Below are 27,965 nucleotides of genomic sequence, written 5' to 3'. Positions count from 1 at the left end.
TACCAGTTGGAGAGAGGCTCAACCTGTTAAGCAGACAATTGCAGTGAATTGGCTGTTTCTTTCTGTGCCACATGTGGAGAACTTTTTAATATCTGGCATTTGGTCATAATTCTCCTCGGTTATTTTCTACCTTTTAGTAGCTCAAATGTTGGAGGTTTTTTTTGTTGGGTTGTGTTTTTTTTTTTTTTGGTTTTTTTTGGGGGTTTTTTTTGGGTTGAAAAACAGACATCTGCAATTTATTATTTTGTCAAAATGTTTGTGAGAGAAAATGCTGTGGATAAGGAACAATGTTATTCTGACTTCACCACTAAAACATTAATAGCTTTAAAGCAGTTTTTATATAATTCTGTTTAAAAGCACTTTGTTAATAGAGTGAACACACTTCTGTGTAAGCTGAAAATATCTCAGATTATCCAAATTGCTTTTCATTCTTGTTCAAATATAAATATATTATTTAGCTGAAGTGCTGATTTTCTTGAGGGCAACTTCTTCTGATCACATTTTTATGAAAGAGCCTTCATTTTAAATACAGTCTTACTAAAAATTCCTATTTTACTCTGAGCATGAATGACATATTCGCTTGGTATTCTTCTTCCTGAGATTTACTGAGGGACACTAACAGATAAATTTGTCACAAAAAGTAGGTTGGTCATGTGAATAAGGTGTTGGTGCTTTGGTCATTGGACAGAGAGGTATTTGTGTTTGAATTTGCCTTTGTCACTGAGATTGAAATAGATTCAAGACTCTGTGAGGAAAACTGGAGCATAAACACTATGAGAAACTAATAATTTTTTGTTTGTTTGGTTGGTTTTTTGCTAGACTTGTTGTTGTTCACTTGGCAAAATTCCTGGCCAAATCACAGATTTGGATACTCTGGAGGCACCTGTGGATATCTTGTACCTCCACAAAGCACTGCCTGTGTTTCCTGCTTGGATAAATTGATGATGTTTTAACAACTCTGTGACAAACCAGGAAGGTGTGTGACAGTTGGGAAGGGACTTTTCCATCTCCAGAGTAAGGTGACAGCAAGATTAATTCAAGATACTGGCTGTGTATCTTCTAAGAGACATCACATAGAAGGAGCAAACGCTGCTTCTTCTCAAGGAATCATGGAATGATTTGGGTGGGAAGGGACCTTAAACCTCACCCAGTGCCACCCCAGCCATGGCAGGGACACCTCCCACTGTCCCAGGTGCTCCCAATGTCCAGCCTGGCCTTGGGCACTGCCAGGGATCCAGGGGCAGCCCCAGCTGCTCTGGCAATTCCATCCCAGCTCCTGCCCACCCTGCCAGGGAACAATTTTTTCCTAATATCCCATCCAACCCTACTCCCTGTCAGCTGAAAGCCATCAATATCATCTCACACTAAAATAACACAGAGGCTGAACCAGGAATTCACTTGAGATCCAGCTTTATTGATCTGTCAACCTTGGAATCATGCATTAGTTAAGGTTGGGTAAGACCTCCAAGATCAAGGCCAGCTGCTAACCCAGAACCACTAAACCAAGTGCCACATCCACAACCTTGAACACTTCCAGGGATGGTTGTTCCACCATCCTGCTCCCAGACCTGACCACCTTCTCAGTGAAGAATTTTATTGCCTAACATCCAATCTAAAGCTTTGCTGGTACAAATTTGGGCCTTTTCCTCTTGTCCTTGCTTAAGTCCTTGCCTTGCCCAGTTAAACTTCAGCTGAACCTGCTGGTGTCAGCCCCAGCACGTGGTGGTGGTGGTGCTCAGAGGGTGGCAAGAGCTTGTCACTTGGGAAGTGCCTGTCCTTGCTGATGGGCAGGACTGTGGGCACAGAAAAGGTTTCGTTCAGATGGGCAAATCCATGTTTTTTAGTGATCCCAACCCGTTTTGCAGTTTGTGAGCTGCAAAAGGGATCAGCCCCTTTCAGCAGTGTCCTGTGTGGATTCTCTGATGTGCTGCTTTTTAGCTTTTCCCTCAGTAGAGCACCAACTCTATTTCCTTTCTTCACCCTGCTCTTTGCTCCCCTCAATCTCGATGGAATATAATATTTTCAAGTCTATTAAACCCTGTTAAACTTGGGCAAAACCTGGCAATGATTCCTAAGCTGATGGAAGAAAAGGTCAAGGAACGCTCCTTCGTGCACACAGCGTGGTATCTCAAGTCTCATTCCTTCAAGAATGAGGCTAAAAATGGAACCCTTGTGGTCTCCTTGCTAAAGGGATCTTCTCCACCTCGCTTTGTTTACTGTGCTGTGTCTCAGTGTGGGGAGATTATCATTTCTTGAGTGGTGCCTGAAGCACTGTATAAAAAATAAAACATACACAAAACTAACAAAGAATAGAAGAAAGGAATTTAGGCCTCCCAGTCGCAGCACTGTGCCTTTAATGGTTGATGAAATATTATATGCGTGTTTTCAGTTGTATTATTTGTCCAATTTAGGAACCTGGAAATATGAGGAGTGATCACATCAGTGCTCAGGATGGAGAACAGGCAGAAAGTAGGAAATAATCTATGTGTTCTGCACAAGTTACAGGCAGGGCCTTTTGGGGTACAGAGCTCTGGGAAATGCTGCTGAGTTACTTGGATGTAGTTGACTTTAGGAACCAGTAGAATTGTGCTGAATAATCAAAATTTCAGATCCCCAAAGACAGTGCTTATAAAGGAAGCCTTGAAATGTAATCCCAGGGACTTTAATGCATGTTTGTTGTACTCTGAATTTCTAATTTAGACGGAGCAAGAACTGTAGGATCATAGAATGTTTAGGGTTGGAAGGAACCTTACAGACCATCTCATACCACACTCTGCCATGGCAGGGACACCTCCCACTGTCCCAGGTGCTCCCAGGCCCAATGTCCAGCCTGGCCTTGGGCACTGCCAGGGATCCAGGGGCAGCCCCAGCTGCTCTGGGCACCCTGTGCCAGGGCCTGCCCACCCTCACAGGGAAAAATTTCTTCTACAAATCTAACCTAAATTTCTCTTCTGTCAGTTGGAACCCATTCCTTGTTGTCCTGTCACTCCAGGTCCTGATGAATTGTCCCTCTCCAGCTTCCCTGTAGCCCCTTCAAGCACTGGAAATTGCTCTGAGGTCTCCACACAACCTTTTCTTCTCCAGGCTGAGCAGCCCCAACTTTCTCATCCTGTCTCCATGGGGAAGGTGCTCCTTATCAACCCTTTATCAACCTCATGGCCCTTCTTGGGACTTGCTCCAACAGCTCCCTGTCCTTATGAAGGACATAAGAATGACCCTTCTTACCAAAGACATGGAAAAAATGAACATAATTTGATACCCGTCCCAGTAACGCTGAGAGTTCTACACTGATTGATTGCACTGGGCACTTTCGTACTTATCTCATTTAAAAATATTTACTTTTTACACCAAGCTGAGAATTTTGCTGAATATCCAATATCTTGCACGGGAATGCTCTTAATTCCAGGTATCCGGCTTCAGAATTTGAACAAGGCTTGTGTCAAGCCTGTGCTGTCTTGAATATGCTACTGTTACCAGAAAAAAAGTCTCTCTGGTATGCTAAGAACAGGGGACGTGCTGGGGTTTGCAATTTTAGCATTACAGGTTCTTTATTATTAATAGATTAGTGGGGATTTTTCCAAATACTCCTATGAGTCAGAAGAGTTCCTGTTACTAAATTTCATATATTCATTTATTTATACAACTATACATGAGGTCTTATGGTCTTCTCAGCCCCGAAAGAGCCAATGTGCTGTTAAGTGTAAATGCAGTTTATTGAGTCCTGGAAATCATAAATATCTCCTTTAACATCTGATTTATCCTGGACTATGTGCATTGAAAGAAGTGTCTCAGCATTAGGAAAGAAGGGGCATTTGCTGCTCTTTTGGACAACCTCTGTATTCATACCCAGAGCAAAACTTTGGCAGAGAGTGGTTAGAATTAAACTGTCACCACCAGGCCAATTTTACTTTATATTCTGCGAGGTTATATGAGTTTTATAGGTTAATTTATTTTCCTGATTAACAGTCCAGTCCTGCTCCTGACAAGGTCTCCCATTTTTTTTCATTCCTGTGGCTTCCCCAAGACGAGCAGAAGAGATAAAGTCTTGGGCAGAGGGAAATGTGAGGAGAGGAATTTCAAGGGAGGAAATTCGCTCTCCCAACATAAATTTGTCTGGACTTTGTGACAATGTTCTGGGTTTGTACCATGGAGAATTTGTCCAGGCAGGTCTCAGCAATGCAAGACCTCAGTGTACAAGGGAGCCAGCTCCAGGCAGTGCCTTGTGGAGCCTCTGCCATGCTGGTAAATCATGGAATTATGGAAAGGTTTGGGTTGGAAGGACCTTAAAGACCATCCAGTTCCACCCCTCTGCCAAGGCCAGGGACACCTTCACTGGACCAGGTTGCTCAGAGCCTCATGCAACCTGACTTTGAAAAAATCAGTATAATACTGATACTGTCTTTGTCTTTCCTTGCTTCCTCACCACTACTGAGGTGGAATAACAGGTAGATACTGTTTTCTTGGAAACTAAAGCTGATTAGAGAATGCCTCTATTTCATTTCCTTCAACAATAATAAAATACAGAGAGAACTGAGAACACTCTCAATAACTGAATGACTGTAATAGAGTATTCTCAGCAAAACTATATGCTATGGTTTCATTTTCCAGAAAGAAAGGTGGTACATCAAGAAATGCAGGTGATGGCAATAAAGTTGAGGAGAATTGTACCATAAAAGTGCAAAATGCAATGACAATATAAAAAAAATCTGATGAAAAAATGCTTTGGGTTAAAATAATCAACTAACCTGGGCCTGCAATAAAATATTCTAGGATAAGAGAGGATTTAAAAGGTCATAGTTGTCATAATAACCTTTGGGCAACCTGGGCATCCCAGACTGTGTGTGCTGCTGTTACTTTATTCCCAAGGTTGTAGTAAAGTGAAGACTGGCACAAGCAGGATATAAGTTATCCTCCTTGATCTTCTGACATATCAGACAATGTTCTATTCTGCTTTTCCTTTGTCGTTATCTCTTCTTTCCTGTGGAAATCAACACCTTCTCTGAAAAAAGCGGTGTCCTTGCCTGTACATTCCCTCATAGATATGATGCTTTCTTCTTTTATTTGTCTTTTACCTGATGACTGTGTTAGAGGCAGCCTGTGTCCTGAGGGAATGTTAGATGAGCAGGGAATCTAGCTATGAAATTATTCCCAGAGTGATTTTTTTCCCCCCAGTGATTATGGAAAATACCATCTTTGCATGGTGGGTGCCCTGTTTAGCTGTTAATTTGTATAAGTGTGTGCAGGAAGAGCTTTGTGGCTGGTGGGGCATCACCTGTGCTGGTTTCCAACAAGCTTATGGTACTCCATGTCTGGCTTTAAATCTGAATATTTTTACACTCAGATGCCACAAGTGTCCCGTTTTTCCACAGTTGAGATGAGAAGGGGGAGTATTTACAAGTGTAGGAAATCCTTTGTAAAGAGTTCTTGCTCCTAAGCCCAAATTATTATTTTAAAATCCCTTTCATTTGTTTCACAGACACTGTGGGTATCCACAGCTGTGCTTTAAAACACTTAGAGTTGTTAGGTTGGTTTTTTTTTAAATAAAACCTTTAATGATAGGGTGGAAAAGTCTGTAGCTCCATGGTGGAAATACCTGGGAAATAGGATGCATCCATGCTAGTCCCTTCTGGGATTTTAACATGATCTATTTCTATTTTGCTTGCTTTTGATTTCAGAGGATGGGAGTGTGCTTTTATTTTTTAATGTAAATATCTTTGATTGGATTGTACAAATTTATCTCAAAGCCAAACTCCAGAAAGAATTCCTCGGACTCTACAGGAGTGATCCCACAGCTTGCAATGGAAGATTTGCTCTTTATCCCCATGGAAGGGGTTTTGAGCTAAGACAATGCAAACTAAGCTGCAGAACAACTGCAGCTCCCAAGAAACTTTTATGTTGAGGCCAGTGCCCATTTTCAGCCCCAGAGAGAGGAACAGAAGGCATCAATTAAATTAATTTTACTTACTTAGGGCTGAAAGTTCATGTGCAGACCCTTCCTCTAGTTAACAGCATGACTGGAGAAGAGAAAGTGTACTTTGTAGCTATACATTAAATATTTATCTCCTTAAATGCCACTTCATTTTTTCCTTATATTCCGTGGCAAGAATTCCACGGGGACAGAGGTTTCTAGATTAGGGAGAGAAGCTGCCCAAATGCAGCTGAAGATGCTTGATCCAAGCAGGGGATTTGGTTACTGTTTTCAAATTCTTTTTCTCCCCCCATTGAGTAGCTGTGATCCTGGCAGGGATGTGGGGTTTTGTGGCAGATGGTTGTTATACACACTGAAAGGACTGTATACTTCCAATATGCTCCATAAGCCATTAAACGCTGTAAAAGCCTGGCAGACTTTATAGTTTGCATCCTGCCTTTAGAGTTCCCTCTGAAGTCTGTCAGAGGGATGTAATTCCAGTCTAATTAAAGCTATTCCCCTTTTCCAAATGTGAAGCCAGCCTAATTAATGACTAATTGTTTCACAAATATAAACGAGGCCTAATTGTTCCTTACCCCCTGACTACATGCCCTGCTTACTCCCAGAAGTGAAGAGTGTTTTGTCTCCATTAAACTCCCTCTGTAGCCAGTGGAAAAGGGAAGATATTTGGAGCATGTTATTTTTCTGTTGATGGTGAGCATGGTCTCCCTGAGGGGGGATTTTTTGTGGGTCCCCAGCTGCCCTCCAGGCCTCAGAAGTGGGATGAAGATTGTCAAATCGTCGTGCTTTGTGCAATTCTGGAAACACCAGCCCGTCTCCTCCTGCCTTTCTGCGAGGAGAGGGGGGGAAAACGATGTTGGGAGCAGCTACTTGAGGCAAGATGGAATTACTGCAGGATCTGTGATATCTGAGACTGAGTCAGGTACCTGCTCAAGCAGCTCTGTGAGGTGTGAGCTGCTTGAACATGAAGCACAAGAATTATACACAACCCACTGTGGAAACACTCTGAAAGTGAACTTCCAAGTTGCTTTGTTACAAAATTATGCCACATTGCAACTGCAATCATCAGACAGTGAGTGGAGGTGACAATACTGATTTGTTCTTATCATCCCAACTCTATTTCATTAGCACAAGGATAAGTTAGAGCTTGGAGTGGTGAGAACAGTAATTTAGTTTTTTATTTCTACTGAAAAGGTAGAGTCACTGCTGTTAGAGGTTGGAGACTGACATTTAAACACACCTAAAAACAAAAAAAGTGGAAGTAATTTGGTCTGCATTTAAAGGCAATATTTTGCATCACTGAGTTAAATTCTTTGAACTTGGAGCTTCCTTTATTCCTTCTTTTAGGGGTACATTTGTTTAAGGAGCAGCAAGATTGATGTTACAGAGACCATGTATCTTAATCTACATGCCAACATGCCTAATAAAAGGTCTTTAATACTGACACGCCCGAGTTTTTCTAATAGTTAATAACTTCAGGAAGCCCAAAATGAAGTCTTAGAGCTGCTCCATGGCTTTGAATCCTGCTACAGCTTTGATCTGACATGTCAGGTCAGTGATTTGAAGAATTGATGAGGCCACCATAGCCACATACCAGTTTGTTTTTAATGTACTGGCGGACAGCAAAAAGCTATTTTAACATGTAGTCGGTATGAGATACCTACAATGCCTGTTTGCCCCTCAGAAATGGAACATAGCCCAATTACCTATTCTAATGGTTCCTATGCTCTTGAAATAATGCCTTCACTTGTAACACCACACACATGTGCAGATGTTCCCACAGAGAGGGACATTAAATCTCTTTTTTAGCTGTACAGAATTCCTGCAAGAGTCAGGTAGTAGCCAGTGTAGCACTGAGGAAAGAGGTCAAAAGCATGAATGAAAAAAGTCGAAAGTTTGCAGAACAGACAAATAAATTACTATTATTACCATAATTTGCTCTGTACTGGGAAGGTGCAGAGAAGACAGAGCTGAACTTCTCTGAGAGGAGTGCAGCAAAGTGCAAAGGGTTGCAGTTCAACTTGCAACAGTGGAAACTGTGACCAGGAATAAGAATAAAAAACCAATTTCTCTAAGGGTGGGCACAGATGGAACAAGTGGCCAGAGCAGTGGTGTAATTCATAGAATCATCATGGAATCATGGAATAGTTTGGGTTGGAAGAGACCTTAAAAATCATCCAGTGCCACCCCAGCCATGGCAGGGACACCTCTCACTGTCCCAGGAGCTCCCAATGTCCAGCCTGGCCTTGGGCACTGCCAGGGATCCAGGGGCAGCCCCAGCTGCTCTGGCAATTCCATCCCAGCCCCTGCCCACCCTGCCAGGGAACAATTCCTGCCCAAGATCCCATCTAACCCCCCTGTCTGTCAGCTTGAAGCCATTCCCCCTTGTTCTGTCACTCTTACTCTTCTTGGAACCGGCCAGGATGAGCACAGAAGGGTTTTGGAATAAAAAGATGCTGAATCTTTTTTGGGTGAAACATTTTTCTGCTCTTGTTGAGTATAGAGATGGGAGTGAGACCTGGAAATTGAAAATGTTTTAGACATCAAAAGTGGAAAAAAGAGTGAGCAGTTCCTAGGTAATAATGGGAACTGGGTAAATGCCCTTCCTAGGTATAGTGGGAGCTGGGGAAATACCCAAGTGAGGGTAACAGGAAAAAAGAATGGGAATTGTGTGTAGTATTAAAGCATACTGATAATTCTTGCTTAAAGTTGCATCTTTGGGGAAGAGAGGCTGAAACACAACAAAAAATTGCATGGAAATACATAAAAATGTATTCTAAACTCAGATTCTGCCATCAGGTTTATAACCACCATAAAATCTCAGCATTATTACATATCTATGTCTCATAATTTTTTAGCAGGAGAATTTGAGATTTGGAGGGAGAGAACAAAGGAAACATGTTGATTATGAAAGTACTGGAAGAATCTAAACAATGTTGTGACAAGGAATCCAATATATGGCTGGACCAGAAGAAAGGGTGAATGGCCAGCTTGGGGTGCAGTGTCTTATATTCCTGTGGCAAAATTCCCATGCAGTGCCACAGCCCTCAAATACCATCCCAAATACCCAATCCCATCATGGGGCAAGGCATTATTTGAGTTTCCCCTGCTATAGGAACAATTGGAATTATTCCTGCCTCTAAAATGTCTCTCTCTTTCTGCCAGTCCTGGGAATTAGTGATTTTCTGCAGCAGAACTCCTGGCTGGAGGAATTGCTGCTTCCTTCCAGGAAGGAATCCCTTCAGTAGTGGCTGAAACACATGTGTGTGCCCATGCAGTGGTTGGAGTTTGATCCTCAGGGGCTGAAATCTGTGCTAGTTTTGCTCTTTGACAGCAATGGGATGGAGCCCTGTGCTTGCTGGGTGTTTCTGTGAGCCCTCGTGGAAGGCACAACAATAAATGGAGCAAGATCATAAACTCTGGCCCTGTTTCTGCAGCCATGGATCAGCCCATCTGTAGGCCGTATGTCAATAAAAACAACTAATTACAGAATAACCAAATATAAAAGGCCCCAATGCTTAAGAAAACCCTCCTGTATCCCATTCCTGAGCTTCCTATTACATCTACAGAAAGTCTGGATAGTATTTGTTCCATTAAACCCTGATTTTGAGTTCAAGCTAAGCAAGAAGGAAACTGCAGCCTTTTCCTTGCAAAGTTCTGTTCATTCTTGTACAGAGAAGTTGGAGAAGATGTGGATATTCCATTCCTGGCAGTGCCCAAGGCCAGGTTGGACAGGGCTTGGAGCAGCCTGGGACAATGGAAGGTGTCCCTGCCCATGGCAGGGGTTGGAACTGGATGAACTTTAAGGTCCTTCCAACCCAGACCCTTCTGGAATTCTGTGATGATTCCATGTCTTTAGATGTTACAACTATTCTCATTTGTTTTGGGGGAACTGCTTCCAAAGTGGTTGCATCTATATCTCTTTTCCATGCTGGTGCCTTCCCAGGTTCTGATAAATGGGGGACTGAAAACTGCCTTAATCCTGGAATCACTTTGCTCCTCTAGCTGGAAATAAAACACAGAGTAATTATGGTTAATAAAATAGTTCATATTTCTTTTTCACTAATCCACATGCAAAACCCTCTGTGCTGTTTTTGCTGCAGTTTTTTTGCCTGCTGTGAATTCAGGTTTGGTGAACTGCATTCCTCTTCCTTCTGTTTTTAGTGTGTGAGGAGGAGCACAGGCATTTCCCTTGCCATATATCTAGAAATAATGAGGGTTTTTTTTCCATCTGAAATTTGTTTCTTTGAATTTCTAAGTCAAACCTGCATTTGTGCTTAAAAACTTGCTTTGCAGGTTCAGTAATGCATTATAAATTGAATACTACTGCTTTACACTCACTATTAGCAAATACATTTAGATCCTTAAAATACTAATTTTCTAAACACTGGACTTTACAGTTTCACGGATGACAGGTCCATGTTTCATCTAGCAAAGTACTTCAAAATCCAGATGCTGAAAAAATGAGCCTAAAATTATGCATTCAGTCAGTATAAGCTATTTATAGACATTCTTCAAATGCATTTGAAATGGAAAAAAAAAAAAAAGAAAACAAATCTGTGAAGGTCACAAATCAAAGCATTATTGGAGATGACTTATATCCTTCCAAGGGACTTTCTTGCTAAGGATGTGGCAGATTTCTATTTTTGTAATGCATTAATATTTTTTTATTGATAAAGTGAGATTCAAGCTGCAGTGAAGGTGGCAGTCTTTCTGATCTGTATATTTGAACTGTTTTTTTGCAGTGTAGGTCAACACTTGATGGAAGTCACTTATTTGTTAAATACCTTATGTTTATACAGCTGTTCTGGTTTTTGGGATTTTTTTTCTCTGCTGCTTTGCAACAGCAGAACTGAAAGTGCCACAAGTAAAAAGAGAAATGAAAAAAAAAAAAGTATTTTGTGCCAAAGACGTACAAAAGGAATAAAGAAGCATTTAGTAACAGAAAGGAGGGTTAGTCTGAAGAACTTTAAAGGGTGTTTAGTTTTGTTCTGTGGTCAGATGATCATTTCCACTGGAAGCTGGCTGTATTTACTAATATTCTGAAGAAGGATCACCACAAGCATTTACACTTTGTTTTAAGAATGCTTTAAGGAAAAAAATGGTGTTGCCAGTCGTGTTGTTTGTGTTAATGTTCCCTGTGAAGGGTGGAGCTTCAGAACAACAGAAAAACCCTGCAGAGGGATTGTGAAGGATCTTCCATGCTTCTCTCTTGTTTATCCTTTCACAAAGGACTTTTCATCCGTCCTGATACCCCACAAACCATCCCCATCCTTCTGCCAGGGCAGGGGACCCCCAGACCTGCCTGGAGAAGGGAATCAGGTGCCACAAATGCCTTTGGAAAGGAAGCTGTGCTGGAGGACACCTCAGCTGAGTGTTGTTTCACTTTCACTGGGTGTCCCTAGCTGTGCCAGGCTTCTTTTTGGGAAAGTTTCCTCATATGGGACGACTTTTCACTCTCCCTGGAGCACCTTAGGTCCAGCTTAATTTCTTTCCTTTTGGGTCATGACTGGGGTGTGCAGGTCGAGGCTGAAATGCTATCCGTTTATCTTGGAATCTTGGAAAGGTGTGAGTTGGAAGGACATTAAAGATCAACCTGTTCCAACCCCCTGCCACACGCAGGGACACTTTTTATAGACCAGATTTCTCCAAGCCCCTGGCCTTGAGCACTTCCAGAAATGAACTTTTCTTGGGATAGATTCCAATGTCTTCACTGGAGCTGCCTCATGGGTGACTCCTCCAGGACAGGCTCTGCTCTTTGCAGCCCCTGGACCAACAAAAACAGCTCCATAAGCACAGGAAAAAAAAATAAAGTTATATATATATATATATATTAAAACAGTGATTTTCCTCATTAGAATTAGAAGCATCCCCAGAAACCAGGGGAGAGAAAAAGGACAACTTTCCAGGGCAGATTACAGAAACATTTGTTGCATCCCCAAAAGTGAGAGCTTGCATGCAACAGATTCAGTGCCAGTACATTCTGTTCCTGAACAACATATACATTTCTTGAATATGACAACTGAAGAAATTTATTGAAAGCAGAGAAAATGCTAACTTTTTTTTTTTTTCCTTGCTCATGTATTTCTAAACTGTCATTATATTTTAGATTTCCCTAAAATGAATTGAAGGTTCTCCAATTTTTAGATATTCTTTTTCATTCTAGCAACTCAGGACTCTTCTGGGTTTGACAGAACTGTTGGATAACCTGCAGTAAATCATATACAGGTCTAATGTACTCGGTAATTACTGAAAGTGCATGGTGTGTGTAATTTCTGATTATGCAGATTTAATCAAGTAGTTATCCTTGCAAAAGCTGTGAGGTGTTCACACAGTTATTCATGACTTTTTATAATTACTACTGTTGACTTATTAAGTCTGTGCCATCAGTTTGTACTCCATGCTCAGATGTGGTTGAATATATGAATTGCTGTGTGTGCTGCAAAAGTTGTCCTGGTTCTGCACTCCCATTTTCCACGGGATTATTAGAAACAGATCTTCTGTGAATAAAATTAAAACTAGAGGCAGAGGTATCTGACAGCTAGAGAGCAGCTAGAGGATCTAGTCCAATCTTCTGTACATCAGCTGTATTTCAGGTTCACAGAGGAACCTTCCTGGTCTGGAAAATTCAGGAATCAGAAGTGAGTGCAGAATGTCTGCATTGGCCAATCCAGCAATCTTTCTTTAAAAAATGGCCCTAAAGTCCAAGAAGCACAGGCCAAGGGAGGTTGAAGGAGCTGGTAACACCCACCATGGGATGGTGGTAAGAGACCCCACCTGCAGAGCTGCCCCAGCCCTGGGACCAGCCCAGGGAGCAGCTGGAGCTGCTGGAGAGAGCCCAGAGGAGGCTCCAGGATGAGCAGAGGGATGGAGCAGCTCTGCTGGCAGGAAAGGCTGGCCCAGCTGCCATTGTTCAGCCTGGCCAGGAGAAGCTTTGGGCTGAGCTCAGGGTGGCCTTGCAGGGCCTGAAGGAGCCCCAGGAAAGCTGGAGAGAGACAATTGCCAAGGGCTGCAGGGCCAGGAGCCAGGGAATGGCTGCCAGTGGCAGAGGGCAGGGCTGGATCTTGGGATCTTGGGCAGGAATTGTTCCCTGGCAGGGTGGGCAGGGGCTGGGATGGAATTGCCAGAGCAGCTGGGGCTGCCCCTGGATCCCTGGCAGTGCCCAAGGCCAGGCTGGACATTGGGAGCAGCTGGGACAGTGGGAGGTGGCCCTGCCATGACTGAATGATTTTTCAGATCCCTTCTAACCCCAACCATCCTGTGATTCCATGAGTCTATATTTAATTCATTATTATTGAATTCAATCTTGTTGTTCCACTTTCTAAAACATTTTTATTTGCTTTTATCTTTAAAAAGGAGGTATGAGTTTTCCTTACCTCGAGGTAATTAGTCATTCATTATTTTGCAAACAGTTTGTGTCTTTCCTCAGATGTAATTTTAAGTGCATTACCAGTTAAATTGTTTGAAACAGACTTGGGCTTTAACCAGTGGAATGAATGTAGATTAGAAACTACTCTTTGTCACTATATATCTCTCCTGATGTCATCCTGCTTTTCCACAATCCAGTATTTTTCTTTGGAAGTCATATTTCTGTGGAGAACTAAGGTCCATAATTACAGCCTGCACTCTTGAATGATGTGGTGGTTACTCCATGGCCTTTAGGGCTGACTGGTGCACACCTTCAGCTAAGCTGGGATTTGAGCTGAGTTTGAATAGGTAAACACAGAAATCTGCCAGGGCAGCTCTAGCATGGGACAGAAAGGTGGGAAATTTGACTGGATCTCAGAACTTTGCTGGTGACCTCTGTGTTTTTCCACTTGGAAGGGCACAAAGTCTTGAATTACTACCTTAGCTCTCCCCTTGGCATCCCATGTGTGTGTCCAAGTATCCTGCAACAGGATAAGCATCAGGGAGTAATCATTATCAAACACCCCTGCCTGGTATTAAGACACACAGTCAAAATCTTGAGCTGGGGAAAGTGGTTGGTGCAGTTAAATGTGTCAGACGTGACTCAAAAGTCTCCTTCCTTTCTGAAGATATTACTTCATTCATGTTAAACCACATTTGCAAGTGGCCTGGGCTGAAGAGATAGTGTTTGGGGAATTCCAGACTCTTTTATATGCAGTTGGGAGTTTCAGGAATGGCTGCTCTGCATTCCACATCGATATATAATCCTCATTATGGCTTTGAATAAGAACATGGTAATTCGCCAGAAAAATAAATAAAACAAGTTATTGGTCAGAGGCGTACTATATAGGGAGTACTAATAAAACCAAATATTTTTGGCTGTAGTTTAAAGTTCCTACTGTAAATGAGCTAATTTAGGGCCGTGTCCTCCCCTGGGATCATTGGCTGGAACGTGAGATAAGCAGTAGCTGCACAGACACTTTTGGGTGGTAGCACAGAAATGTGCCTTTGTCCATCCTTCAAACGGGAGGAGAGGGAATTTCTGTAGAATTGACCCTTCCAAGAAAAATGTTCTCAGAAGAAAATCCATGTTCAGTGTCGATGAACTCCAGGAGGGCAAGATACAGACAGGGATGGCAGAGATGTTCTCAGAGTGCTGCATCCTTTTGTCCCCACACACTTTAGGGACATGGAGCACTGCTGAGAGGCCAGAGCCAGCTAAACCCTGGCCATCTGTGCTCTTCAAACACGTGGTGACAGTGGCTTGTCCCTTGCTTACTGATGTGCTTAGGGTGATATTCCAGTTGTGGTGTCATGGTCAGCTTCAACAGGGGCAGGTCTTACCTGGGAGCCCTGAGCTGCTCCCTCCTGCCTTGTCCTGAGCTCTCCAGGGCCACCAGGACTCACTGCATTCCAGCTGGTGCTGCTGGAAGGGAATCCCATCAAAAAGGGGATTTGCTGCCAGTTAGACCAGTGTTCTTGACCTAAGTGACAGAAATAGTGTTAACCTTGTGTGAGGGAGAGAACTTGTCAGTATGGGCATGAAACCAAATCCTCAGAGGCTTTTCAGGAGAAGGGCTAGGTGGGAGAGTTTTTCTTATTTCCAGAAAAAAAAATTCTAGAAACAATTGTTTAAAAAAGGAGATTTAACACCTCACCTGTGAAGACGAAATGAGAAAGTTGTGGCTGTTCAGCCTGGAGTAGAGAAGACCCCAGGATGTTCTTAGAGCACTTTCCAGTGCCTAAAGGAGCTCCAAGAGAGCTGCAGAGGGACTTTTCACAAGGATGTTGGGGAACAGGAGCCAGGGAATGGCTGCCAGTAGCAGAGGGCAGGGCTGGATCTTGGGATCTTGGGCAGGAATTGTTCCCTGGCAGGGTGGGCAGGGGCTGGGATGGAATTGCCAGAGCAGCTGGGGCTGCCCCTGGATCCCTGGCAGTGCCCAAGGCCAGGCTGGACATTGGGAGCACCTGGGACAGTGGGAGGTGGCCCTGCCCGTAGCAGGGGGGGCACTGGATGAGCTTTAGGGTCCCTTCCAACCCAAACTGTTCTATGAGTCCATGGCTAACTTCTGGAAATATTTCTTCAAAGTGAAAAATCTGGCAACTTTTTTTTGCAGCCAGAATTGAGACCAGCCCTGTCAATCAACCAGCCCCACTCAGATTTATTTCTCACACTGATTTTTTTAAACAAATAACGCCATATAATAACAAAACAAAACAAAAAATCCCTCATCCAAACTGTCAAGAGATGTCATTCCAAAATGTCAATGAGTTATACTTCTATTTCAATTGCTGTTAAAGAACTAAGCGCATTAGACAGTGCACAACACAGGCAGCGGGTTCTGTCCTGCGAGGTCAGGGTAAGTACAAAAAGTTGTCACTGAGAATGGACATTTGAAGAAACCTCCTGGCTTGGCACATCTTTTCATGTTTTGTTTTTTTTGTCCTTTACTGTGGTTTTATTTGTGGTATTCACCTGCAAATCTTACCCTAACAGCAAATACTGACTGCACATGAACAGCCTTGGCCGTAGCTTTTCTTGAGGGTGCAGATCTTTCCTCAAGGTTTTATTGTTGAGGCTGTTAAAACACTGAGAGGTTACAGTGAAAGAAGAAATAAAAAAATAAAAAAAACCAGGAAGTGGTTATACCCAACCACAAGTTAAACATAAAAGCTTTCAGCTCGTGTCATGCAGCTCTGCTGTGTCATAGCTCCCTGCCAGTGGAAGAGTTGTGGTGTTTCACACTTACCTGATTTACAAATGTGAATTATAAACATTTCTGTGGCCTTTCTTCACTGGACACTGCTGGAGTTTGCATTTTGAGCCATTTTCCCCAGAAATCCAAGCCTGCAGGCACAGAGGGGCTGAAGCTGCCTCAGCCCATCCTGGGGCACCCCTTGGCTTCTTGGCAAACCCCAGGTGCCAGCAGGAGCTGCAGCACCTTCTTCTAAACCTGGAAATATTAGAGAAGGATAGGCATAAACTTGCAGTACCATATTGGGCAGGAAAGTTAATTTGTTAATTTGTCTGCTTAGCAGTTCCCAAATTGCAAGCTTGTAAGGATCTTCTGAGTTTTTCCCACATCAGCAAAGGCAGGGTGGGTGACTTTCTGGGCTGGTTCAAACAGTTTATTTCTGTGGATGAGGATTTCACCTCTTATTTCTTACTTCTGTTAAAGGACTTAATTAAAAAAAATTAATAACAATGTAGTAATTTCAGAAAAGCCCTATGGTATGAATGAAGTAACAGCATGGGGAAATAACTGCACTCTAGTTTTCTCTTAGTGCATGCCTGGCTATGTAGGCTGCTTCCAAAGTGCAGCAAGCCTAAATTTGGCTTAAATTCGCTACACAAGGGCTCCCATCATAACTGGAATTATTTTAGGTGTCCAGAAAGTCTGAATCTACCTAAGAAGTGCAGCTCCAACCTGCAGCAACAGGAGCTTATGCTGTTTGTGCACATCACTGAGAGTGGGTTTATAGTGCTCTGCCTTTTGGATATCCCAGCCTTTCTCTCTGTACAGACTGTTTGACCAGTGCTGGTGGGACCCAGGCACACAAAAAGAGATTTCCTGGAAAAACAATCCAGCAAGGGACATCTCAAAAGCTTTCCAACAGCTGAAAAACATCAGTTCTTTTAAAATATGTGACTAGTCCAGTTGCATGACAGTGTGAGGGGGTCTGAAGATCCTGCTGGCACTGACTTGGGATATTCTGCATAGCTGCTCAGGGATTCACCTCCTGTGAGTAATGGTAAACATCCTGAGTCCTGCTGGTAGAAATTTGGTGTGATGCCAGTGTGGTTATTCATCACACCAGAGTGTGCCAGTCCCAGTGCTGGGTGCCTGTCACAGGAAAAGAGGCTCTCCTCAAGCCCTTTGTGTTTGATTATTCTGCCAGTGCCATTCTGAGCTGTTCTCCTGTGTGATGTCCACATCTCAGGCAGCAGGGACACAAGATTCCTTGGAGAGAGCCTGCAGGCAGAGCTGTGTCTCCCTGGCAGCCTGTGCTTGGATCACCATTTAATATTGTCCTTGCTTTCCGTGCACCAGGAACCAGGCCCAGCGGTTCTGGCACCTCGTTTGCTGTTGATTAAACAGCCCTTCATCAGCCAGAATTGGCTACGTATTCCAAATATTATTCCCTGTGCAGAATAGTACTTTTAGCCTGGAAAAAAAAGGCTAAAGAGGGCAAAAGGAGGCTCATGGGAGCCTCGACAAGTCCCTGACAAGAGATTGCAGCCAGAGCAGGGTCAGGCTCTGCTGCCAGGGAACAGGGACAGGAGGAGAGGGAACGGCCTCAGGCTGGGCCAGGGGAGGCTCAGGGTGGACAGCAGCAGGAATTTGCCCATGGAAAGGGAGCTCAGGCCTTGGCAGGGGCTGCCCAGGGAGCTTTGCAGTGCCCATCCCTGGAGGTGCCCAAGGAAGGGCTGGACGTGGCACTCAGGGCTCTGGGCTGGGGACAAGGTGGGCATCGGGCACAGCTGGGACTCCATGGGCTGCGAGGGCTTTTCCAGCCTCAGGGATCCTGTTACTTGTGATTTGGGCCACGTTCATTCCTGGCAAAGAGTGTTTCTGTTTGCTGCAGCCCTGCTCTGCTCCATGTGGGTGTCGCGCTGCCGGAGTTTGGCCTGGAGCCCTTTTGTGTCAGCCTTGCTCACTGCCCTCATTGCAGCACTTTGGTGCAGGGTTTAGAACATGTCAACAGGAACCTGCTGGGGTTTCTAGGTGAGCACAGCATGCCAAGTTACTGAAAATGCACCTAAGTCCCTGTCTGCAAGGTGAGAGGTTTGTATTCAGCCCCCGTATAAAGGGGACGTTTGGCCTCAGTTATTTGGTAGTATATATTAAAAAGTTTGATCCTTTTGAGACATCTATAAAAAACAAAGAACAATGCAATCACATCTGGTGAGCTCTAGATCTGTACATGATTCCCCAACCCTTTGATGTATTTACATAACTCCCCAAATCTGTGCACAGAAAGACAGCAGGCTCCAGGGTTTATCTATCTCCTGCATGGGGTAGCACTGGCACACCCAGCTCTGGCTGGTTTTGTACAATATCTAGTTTCTGTCTTGATATTTTAATCTGTCCTGAGCATCAGAGGGGAATTTACATCTCCTGTCTCAAGTATTGCTACTTCTCACTAGTGCCATCCTTCTGTGTGACACTTTGAATGCAACAGAGGATGGAAACCAGTCCTAATGTACTGCTAAAGCTGGATTAGTAAATGTTAGCCTTGACTTGGGATGCCAGGAAGTGTAAGAAAACCTGCTCTGTGGCTACAAATTCCTCCTGTAGAATCACAGAATGGTTTGGGTTGGAAGGAATCATCTCATTCCATCCCCTGCCATGTGCAGGGACACCTCCCACTGTCCCAGGTTGCTCAGTCTTATCCAGGATATCCTTCCAGGATAACCCTTAATCAGAAAGGCTGCTAAGCCAGTGTTTAACTTTCAGTTTGTGTTGTTCAGTTTCCTGGAAAGAGACATCTCCCTAAACCAGGCTTTAGTGTCAGTTTTGGCTCTTAGCCTTAGAGTCCTGATAATTTAGGGGATGCAGGGCAAGCCCTATAGCTACAAACAGACCCTGTCACTGACCATCAAGCACAGACATGACCAGCGTGAAATTTGGGGTGAGGGTGGAGGAGGGTCTGGCAATAGATACCAGCAAGTTTTTTCTCAAGTTAGCACTAAATGTCTGGAAGCTTCCAATTCCAGCCTGTAAAGGTGGAGTTGAAATAATGAAAATTGTATTTCTGTTTGGAACAAGCAAGGAAAACTGTACTAGCCATTTTTTTTAGCCATGATTTCTAGATAAAAATCATGTATTTTGCAGACAAGGACTTGTCCCACTTCAGAATAGTGAGACTGGAATATCCAGGTGAGGAAGAAGAATGCATTGCCAAAGGTTGAATTTAAAGCAGAATTCCCCCTTTTAAGTTCATAACAGTACTAGGGAAAAGTCAAATGTCCAGAACAGTTACATACTCATTTTTCCAACTCATATTGGACAACATTTGCTTGTCTTTGATTCCCATTCATTGTGGTGCAGAGTTGGCAACTGGTTTGCAAATGTTCTTTTGTCGTCTTCTCTTCCATAAAGGATCCATCTTTTCAGGGAAAAGATGTAAAATGAGTGGCCTGGAATAGCTCAAACAACTTCTCTTTCACCCTGAGAGCTTCAAGACTGAGCTCTGAGACAAAGATCTGGTTTGAGTGACACAGGACATTTTTGGGATGGAGTTCCTACCTCTGAGCTCAACACATATTTTTAAAGCTTAGGTGTTGCTGGAAGTTGAGCAAAGGCCAGAATAAATCTGGATGTGGCACAAATCCCCTTTCCTGGGTGGGCTTCTTTAACTGGGGGCGAGGTGCAGTTGTGGCATCACAGTGCTGGGAGTATGAAAACACTGAAAACATGACCTAACACTGGATTCAAAATACTCTTCTGTCCAGTTTATGTGAAACTTAGCACTTTCCAGATCCTGTGTGTGATGTTTCGAAAGCTTAAAATATGAATCCCATAAATCCAATGAGGATGTGGCAGGCATGGATTTACTGGGGAAGGGAGGGAGGGAAAGAAAAGCACGTCAGTGCTGTTGGTGTTTCTGTCTGACTTCAATCTGAATGATGTTGATGGTGAAATTTTGCTTTTACTGAAAAAGCATCTCTTGCTTTTGAAGTTCTGTGGAAAGAAAAATCTTCATTTAAAACCATGATGTCAGTATCCCATTTGATCATCCACATATAGCTGGGAAAAGTGGACAAAATGGGAATTTGGCTTGGTTAGGGATTTCTTTAGTAGGCCTTCAAATGAACTACTTTATTTTCATGGATTTGAAGGGATTTGAAGGGGGGAAAGTTGGCTGTTTTAAGTAGTAAAGGGGAAATGTGCAAAGATCTGAATGGTGATGACTTTAATTGCACTGTTTAGTGTAGTTTATGTAAATTAGACTTGAATAGTTCATAGATGGTCCCCTCACATCACTGTCTCTGGGGCACTGCAGCTCGGTGTTAGCCAGGCAATATTTCCCCTAAATCAATAAGTAAAAATGCAGTTTGATTTTCAAGTTAGTGTAAATATGAGAGAAGATAAGGAAATTTTAAAAAAAAGGCTGATGCTGAGGAAAATTGCTGTTTCCCTGATAGTCCTTTGTGCTTTAAAAGTTGAGATCAAGATCATGGGCAAAAGGAAACCTCTTGTGTGAAAAATGGGAATTTCCGGTCTTTAAGGGAGAGGAGAAAAAGACAAGATTACTTTAAATGATGCTCATGTTCCCCCATTTTCCCACATTTTCTAATTTTTTGATTTATTTATCCCAATTTATTAGCAGTTATTTGGTGTTCAAGTTACTGAGTAGTACTCCACATTATTTACATCAAATGCTGTTGCTATTTTAAAGAGCTTTAATGGTTTTCCACCCCCTACACATGCAGACAAATGCACCCCACCTGCCCCAGCCCCTCTGCACTCGATTACTGGACATGGATAAGGGATTCCAGAACATCCCTGTCTGAAGTGCTGTTAATTGAGGGTCTGGACCAGATTTGCAGCTCTTGTAAATGGGCACAGCTTCAGTGAAATGGTCCTTTTTAATATCAGCTGCAGATCTGTCCCAGTCCTGCTGTGTTTCTAAATTGGGAAGAATGGCTCGTGGAAATCTCTGATAGCTCTGGTGAATAATGGGGCTGGGCAGGGCAGAGCAAGTCCCAAGTTCTTACTTTGGGAAAACCCTACATTGCACATAAAGACCATTTTTCCATGAAAAAGTTTAGGGCTGAATGTTTTCTCCTGCATTAAATAAATCCTCATCAGACCCCGTGGAGGCAGAAGTGTCTCGGAGCTTCAGCTGTGCTGAGTCTCGAGGAGGTCTGGTGAAGGAAAGATGCTTATCAGCCTATGAAAAGAGATTTATATTGAAAATAAACATTTAAAGTAAAATGATATGACTTTTGTTTCTCTGGTTATGCAGCTGCCTTGGGATCTGAGCTCCTGGTAAACACGCTGGCCTGTTAAAGGACATGATTCAGACTGTCCCCGATCCAGCAGCTCACATCAAGGTTAGTTTCCTGTTTATTGTGAGTCCTCAGATGTTTGGAGAGCCATAAAATTAAAGAATATGTACACATACCACAGCTTTTTTTGCATGTTTATAAACTGTGCTACTGCCCAACATGGGCTTTTGTATTCCTCAATATTTACATGCTGTTGTCTGAGTCAGCCCTGCAGTCTTTGTTGCTGACACCTGTGTGATCTGCTCTGAAGCACATGGATATTTTAAAGATAGCTTTTTCTAAAATTAACCCTCCTTGATCATCCTTTAATATTTGGTGTGTTTGATAAAATACACCTCCTTGAAAAATACAGGATTTCTATGTCCCTGATTCTGCTCCACGACATCCAGTGGCAAACATTAAATTCAGCTGCAGAAGGAAAATGAGCATAATGCAAAAATTCAGATCCAAATAAGCATCCCTTACATATGTTCAGTGCAATGTTTAAAACACTTTAAAACCAGCATTGGTTAGCTGCATTTCAGAAGGGAGTGTTTGTTTTTACTGTATTATGACTATTATTATTATTATTATTATTATTACCATTACTATTATTGCTGTGGTTTTCTTATCCTTCTTTATGGAAGACTTGGAACCTGTGAGACCTGGGAGATGTAGCTGCTGCAGAGAACAAGTAATTTTGGGGTATTGCACACAAATTTTGTCAGCAACTGGAGTGACAGGACAAACAGAAATGGGTTCAGACTGAAAAAGGGGAAATTTAGGTTGGATATAAGGAAGAAATTCCTCCCTGGCAGGGTGGGCAGGGGCTGGGATGGAATTGCCAGAGCAGCTGGGGCTGCCCCTGGATCCCTGGCAGTGCCCAAGGCCAGGCTGGACATTGGGAGCTCCTGGGACAGTGGGAGGTGTCCCTGACCATGGCAGGGGTGGCACTGGATGATCTTTTGTGGACTCTTTCAGTCTTTCTGACTGCCTTTCTGTCTGTTTTTCTTTGAAGTTACATTTTCTGCAACTTCTTTCATGGAGTTTCTCCTCAGTTGGCTGCCATCTACCAGTCAGCAGCTCTTTCTAGAAAAAGCCTTACTTTACAACTTATTTTTAACTGAAGCATAGAATAAAAATGAAATATTATTTTAAACAACTCCCTTTTTCTGTAAAACTCAGTGAATGAAAGAATCTCTCTCTCTATCCTTCTGTGTTGTTTTTGGGTCCTGTTTAGTTACCAGGATGAGTTGCAGTAGTGGGAGAGCTCATTCTTCCTCCCTCTCCAGGTTTTCCAAACCCAGCACTTCCACAGCCTTTTTGTCCTCAGTTGTTTTTATGGAAAGAGCAGAATAACAAATCCTCCTCCCCTCAAAAAAATTGAGTTTTTGCCTCAACATGGGTTACAACCAGTAAGACTTGAAAACATTGAGGGGGATTTAGTACCTCTTCATGCTCTTTAAATGCCCACAGAAGCAGAAATAACATAAAGAATAACTCAGTTTCGTGCTCTCTGCCAAAACTGGTGCCCAAAGAAGGTTTTTGTAACCACAGGAGTTAGTGGGAGAGGGCAAGGCTGGGTATGAAAGTATCTTATTACAGCAAGAGAGCTGCATGAAAATCTCTGTAATGGCGAGTTCAAGGGAATTCTAGGAGTCTGTTCTCAGCAGAGCATCACCCCAGAGTTGCTGTTTTATTGAAAAAGGGTGTGAGGAAGGCAATTACTTTAATGCTGTGTTTGGGGTGGGAAAGCTGGCCAACTCTACTCCAAATCCTTCTGATTTCTGTTTATGTCATTAGGGCCTGCTGTGGTCTGAACACATTCTTTGGAAAGCAGCCATGGATGCTCGGGTCATTTTGGCTTTAAAAGTGGACATAGCTACATTCTTAAAAACAAGCATAAAGTGCAGGGGATGTGAGAAAGCCTCTTTGGTGTGGTGGGCTTTTCTGTGTGCACTGCTCACAGATCTGGGTGCCCCCAGCATGAGAAGGACATGGAAACAAGTCCAGAGCAGGCCACAGAGTTGATAAGAGAGACTGGAGCACCTCCCCTGTGGAGACAGGATGAGAAGGTTGGGATTCTCCAGCCTGGAGAAGAGAAGGTTTTGTGGAGCCTTCACAGCACCTTCCAGTGTCCAAAGGGGCTACAGGGAATCCAGGGAGGGACAATGCATCACGAATTGGAGTGACAGAACAAGGGGAACAGCTTCAAACTGGAGCAGAGGAAATTTAAGTTAAGATATTATGAAAATATTCCTCGCTGGCAGGGTGGGCAGGGGCTGGGATGGAATTGCCAGAGCAGCTGGGGCTGCCCCTGGATCCCTGGCAGTGCCCAAGGCCAGGCTGGACATTGGGAGCACCTGGGACAGTGGGAGGTGGCCCTGCCATGGCAGGGGTGGCACTGGATGAGCTTTAAGATCCCTTCCAACCCAAACCATTCCATGATTTTAAGATTCTATGATCTCTCATTGCTGTTACGATGCAAAGGAGACAAACTGGGTTAATTACAATCGTCACTGATGAAGTTTTGTTTAATTAGCTGAATTCTGTCACATTACACATGGTGGTGTTTCTTTATATCCTTCAACAAGCAGACACAGCCTCATCCACACACATTTAGAGCTGGAACTTTGAAAATTCACTTTCTGGGAAGTGTCTGGATTATTAAGATTTGGCAGATTTCAAGATTTAAGTTTTCTGCCTGAATATGTGCAGAGAAATAATGTAAAATATACAAGAATAAGGCAAGATGAATACTCAGAGATGTCTTCTTTTCAGAAATGGGGATTTCATGTGCATCATGTGAGCTTTGTGTGGACTGTTTTGAAATCAGCCTTTTCTGGTACCAGAAGGAAAATATAACAAATCTCAATGTTCTTGTGCTCCATCCCTGAATGGAGCTGGATTCTTACCCAGAATTACCCATTCTGCACCCAGGCAGATCCTGTCCAATTTTGGGAATGTTTGGAAAGCCTCAAAGTGTGTGTCCTCCTTCTGTTTGGGCAGCTTCATTCCAGAGATACTAAAGATTAAGCTTTACATTTTTCAACTTCAGTGAAGCATCTGACATTGATCTGGTGACCCTGTGGCTCCCTGATGTGTAATTCTACTGGAGTCACGACCTTGTGTTTTGTCCAAGCACAAAGGAAAGAAACATTTGATGTGGACAAGAAAAAGGATGGATGTTTTCAGATTTTCATTTCCAGTTCAGCAAAATATGGGGAATTCTGACCCTGATCTTTGAGCAGCTTTAGACATTGAGTGCCTGTAAGAGAACTGAAATAAATAAACCTCCTCACATGGATAAAATTGTGGCTTTGTGTAGGCAAGAGTGTCGTTTACACACTTTAATGTGATATTTTTGTTGTTTTGTTATTGTTAAACTCCAGTTCTTACAGCCATAATCACAGAAAAACTACAAAATGCTGCCTGAGATTTGCATATTTTGTTTTTAGGGATTTATGCTCTGTAAATACTGACCTTTAAATAAACCTTGTATTTTTTTAAGGGGTTAAATTCTGGCTTCAAAAAGGTCAAATGTCTGTTTGACTTTAGTTAGCTTGGGCCATCACTGTGAGGGGATTTTGTGGAACCAGTTCTCAAAAAACCAAGTTACTGCTGTTCCTTTGGGCCTCACTGGGAGAGGAGAGTCTCAGGCATGGTGTAGGTAAAAAAAAAATAAAAATAACTGCATTTATCAGTAATGGTGTCTTTCCTGGGATAATGGGTGTCATTTTCGTTGAATCAGGGCCGGTGGAAGATTTGGTCTGCTCACGTTTCGTTGGTCTGATTTTTCTGTTTGTTGGTGATGATTTTGAGATGTGGGATGGCTGAAGAGGTGGGTGAATGGCAGCAGCTTGTGGGTTGTTTTTCATTGCAGAAGGTGGAGAATGGGAACAATTTACACCCCAGACAGCTTAATCAAAGAGGACATTCTTGATAAAAAATTCTCCAAGGGCATCAAACATTTCAAGCCAAGCTTGGCTGGTCTGTGTCTCTGCAACCTCATTTGTTCTGTGGATGGAACTGAGGTTGCTGCCTCTGAATCTGTCAAATTTGGGTTATCAAATCTGGAAGCTGTTCCTGATACTAAAAGTGAATGAAAACCTGGTTTTCATTATTCATAATAATGAAATTCATATCATTCATTATTTCAGACGAAATAAAAGCATTATTCCATAGCAGTTTCTGAAAACCCCTCCTGAATTTAACACTTCTCTGCCTGGTTTGTGATGGCAAATCCACATTTCCATGCACAGCATCCCACATTGTCACTGGAAGCATCACGAAAGCTGACTCCAGAACTCGTTTGTTGCGCAAAGAATATGTTGGATTTCAAATTGTGTCAGTGTAGAGCTGCTTCTGGATTTACCTAATCTGCTGTGTTGTGGTTAAATCTGATTTTTTTAGATGGTATTATTTGTTAAGGAGCATATTCTGGGTCTGATATAATCTGTTATTTTTCCTGTCATTGTAGAATCTCTAAATAGGATCCAAGACTTTGTTATGCTGGGAGTTTTGTATGCACAATACAATCTCTGCCTCAACAGGCAGGGGGACAAGAAGGGAAGGACAACAGAATTATTATTATTATTATTATTATTATTATTATTATTATTATTACTATTACTATTACTATTACTATTACTATTACTATTACTATTGTTACTATTGTTACTATTGTTACTATTATTACTATTATTACTATTATTACTATTATTACTATCTCCCAGGATAAGGAGGGTAAAGCCAGGCTTTTACCCTCAACACTTTTTGGGGTCTTGCCTGAGCCAGAATCCTGGTCCTTGTGGATTCTCTGCATGGCTAAAGCAATTCTTTCATTGCTTATGAAGTGGTATTTGGGCAGCTCAGCTGGGAGTGAGAGCATGGAAATCCCAGCCAAGGATACAAAGAGCTTTGCCCAAAGCCCCACGTGAAGCAAACTGAGAGCCACTGCAGCCTGGATGAGGAGGTGATCCATGTGGAGCACGGAGCTCTGCTGAATCTCAGCCTGCCACCAGGTGATAACATACTCCTATCCCTTCCAGAAAATAGGGAATAACTGCTCCTGAAAGCAGCTAATGACTAATGAGCCAGCCCTCCTCCAGGTATGAATCAGTGATGACCCCATCAAAAGTCCTGCAGTGGCCTCTCGCTGGGAGAAGGTGCCTTTAGCCCCGGAGCAGGGAGGTGAACAAGCTCCTGGATGTTACCTGGGCTGCAATCTGGTGCCTGGCAGCTGCTCAGGGATAACTGCTGCCTGCTTCATGATAGATGTGAAAAGGTTTCAGTATCAGCAGCCCCTGAAGCTGAACAGTTGTAGCTCCATCCCCTTTTCTTACCTCTCACTGTGGGCTTCATTCATTATTCTGGCGAAACTTTAAAAGCTCTTCCCCTGTTTTAGTACTGACAGGGTAAAACCACAGTTTGAGTTTCAGTGCTCTTCTTACTAATTGTGCTGGATTACAGCCCCTAAATCTTGTTTGAATGATCACCACAGCTTGCTCTGTGTCCTCAGAAAATGAAGTTTACCGTGGGTGAGTTTATAAACTGAGTTTACTGTGGGTGTGGGTGGCACTCCTTCCCTCTCGTGCTCATTCAGAGCTCCCACACTGCCAGGGTTCAGATCTGCTGTTCCATTTCCCTCCTGTGTCAGCACACATCAGTTACCTCTAATAATGCCAGAATCACTACTGGATTTGAACTCTGGAATCCCCTCCTAGGCAGGAATTGTGATTCACTTCTCAGCAGCTTAAAATTCTGGATGGTAACCAAATGATTGCCATAGAGTTCCAGTGAGTAAATTCTTGCTGCTTTTTATTTTTTCTTTGCTCTTGAACTCTACCTCTTCTGTCTGCCTGAGCAAATACCTCCTTGCTAAAGGAAAAGAGAGATAATGGCTTCTGTGTGCTATAATTGATGAACTTTCAGCAATTCGGAGCAAATCCAAGATTGCTGCCAACAACCAGATGGAAAACAGTGTTAATGACATGTTCAAAGAAGAGTATGCTGTTTTGATAGGGGATGGTCTAGAGACTTTAATCTCTATTGTTATAGGGACTAATGGCATGGATAATTCCTTAAGTGGGGCCATTTTTAAACAAAAATTATCTTCTTCATAAGCAGGAAAGAGCAAACTAAAGAGTACCAAATGCGTTTTCAGAGCTCTGGCTGATAGATGTGCTTTACACGAACCCTTTGTTACATCGAGTCAGATGTGTTTAAATCTCATTTCTGCAGTCTGCCAGACGGTTAAAAGTCTGGATGTTTCCACTGGTGATGGGTAGAAATCATAAAATGGATGGTCTTGGAAGCCAGAGCCAGGGTGGGAAGCTGAGGGTGGGGAGAAGCTACGAGAAGTTGAGAAAGACAAGACAAACTGGAACAGGAACAAAACCGGTTATACTCTGGGGACACTGAGAAAGAAGATTCATCCTGTTCCTATTGCCCTGCTCTAGAGCCTGGAGTGGGACTCAGGGCTCTGAAATCTCAGCCTGTAAAGGTCTCTCAAGCCCACTGCCAAAATATTTGTCCCTTCTTCCTAAGGTCCTGCCCACCCTGGCATGTGCGGTCAGCAAATCCACGAGCCCAAGTGCCCAATGCTGTTTTGTGCTTCCAAAGCTGTAATTT

General features: G+C 43.0%; 1 protein-coding gene across 3 annotated transcripts in view; it reads left to right on the top strand.

Annotated features, from left to right (window-relative positions):
• Positions 1-27,965, top strand: part of ERG (ETS transcription factor ERG) — a 137,768-nt gene that overhangs the window by 15,674 nt on the left and 94,129 nt on the right. For all 3 annotated transcript variants that reach the window (XM_088051945.1, XM_014255719.2, XM_014255720.2), the window contains exon 2: positions 21,311-21,398. In XM_088051945.1, the coding sequence (XP_087908071.1) occupies positions 21,360-21,398 (39 nt within the window). In that variant the 5' untranslated portion in view covers positions 21,311-21,359. The remainder of the gene's footprint in view (positions 1-21,310; positions 21,399-27,965) is intronic.

Source organism: Pseudopodoces humilis, chromosome 2, assembly GCF_049639895.1.
Source record: "Pseudopodoces humilis isolate 2021_Gansu_Grassland_sample_001 chromosome 2, ASM4963989v1, whole genome shotgun sequence".
Lineage (NCBI taxonomy): Eukaryota > Metazoa > Chordata > Aves > Passeriformes > Paridae > Pseudopodoces > Pseudopodoces humilis.
This window is presented reverse-complemented; position numbering and strand designations above follow the sequence as displayed.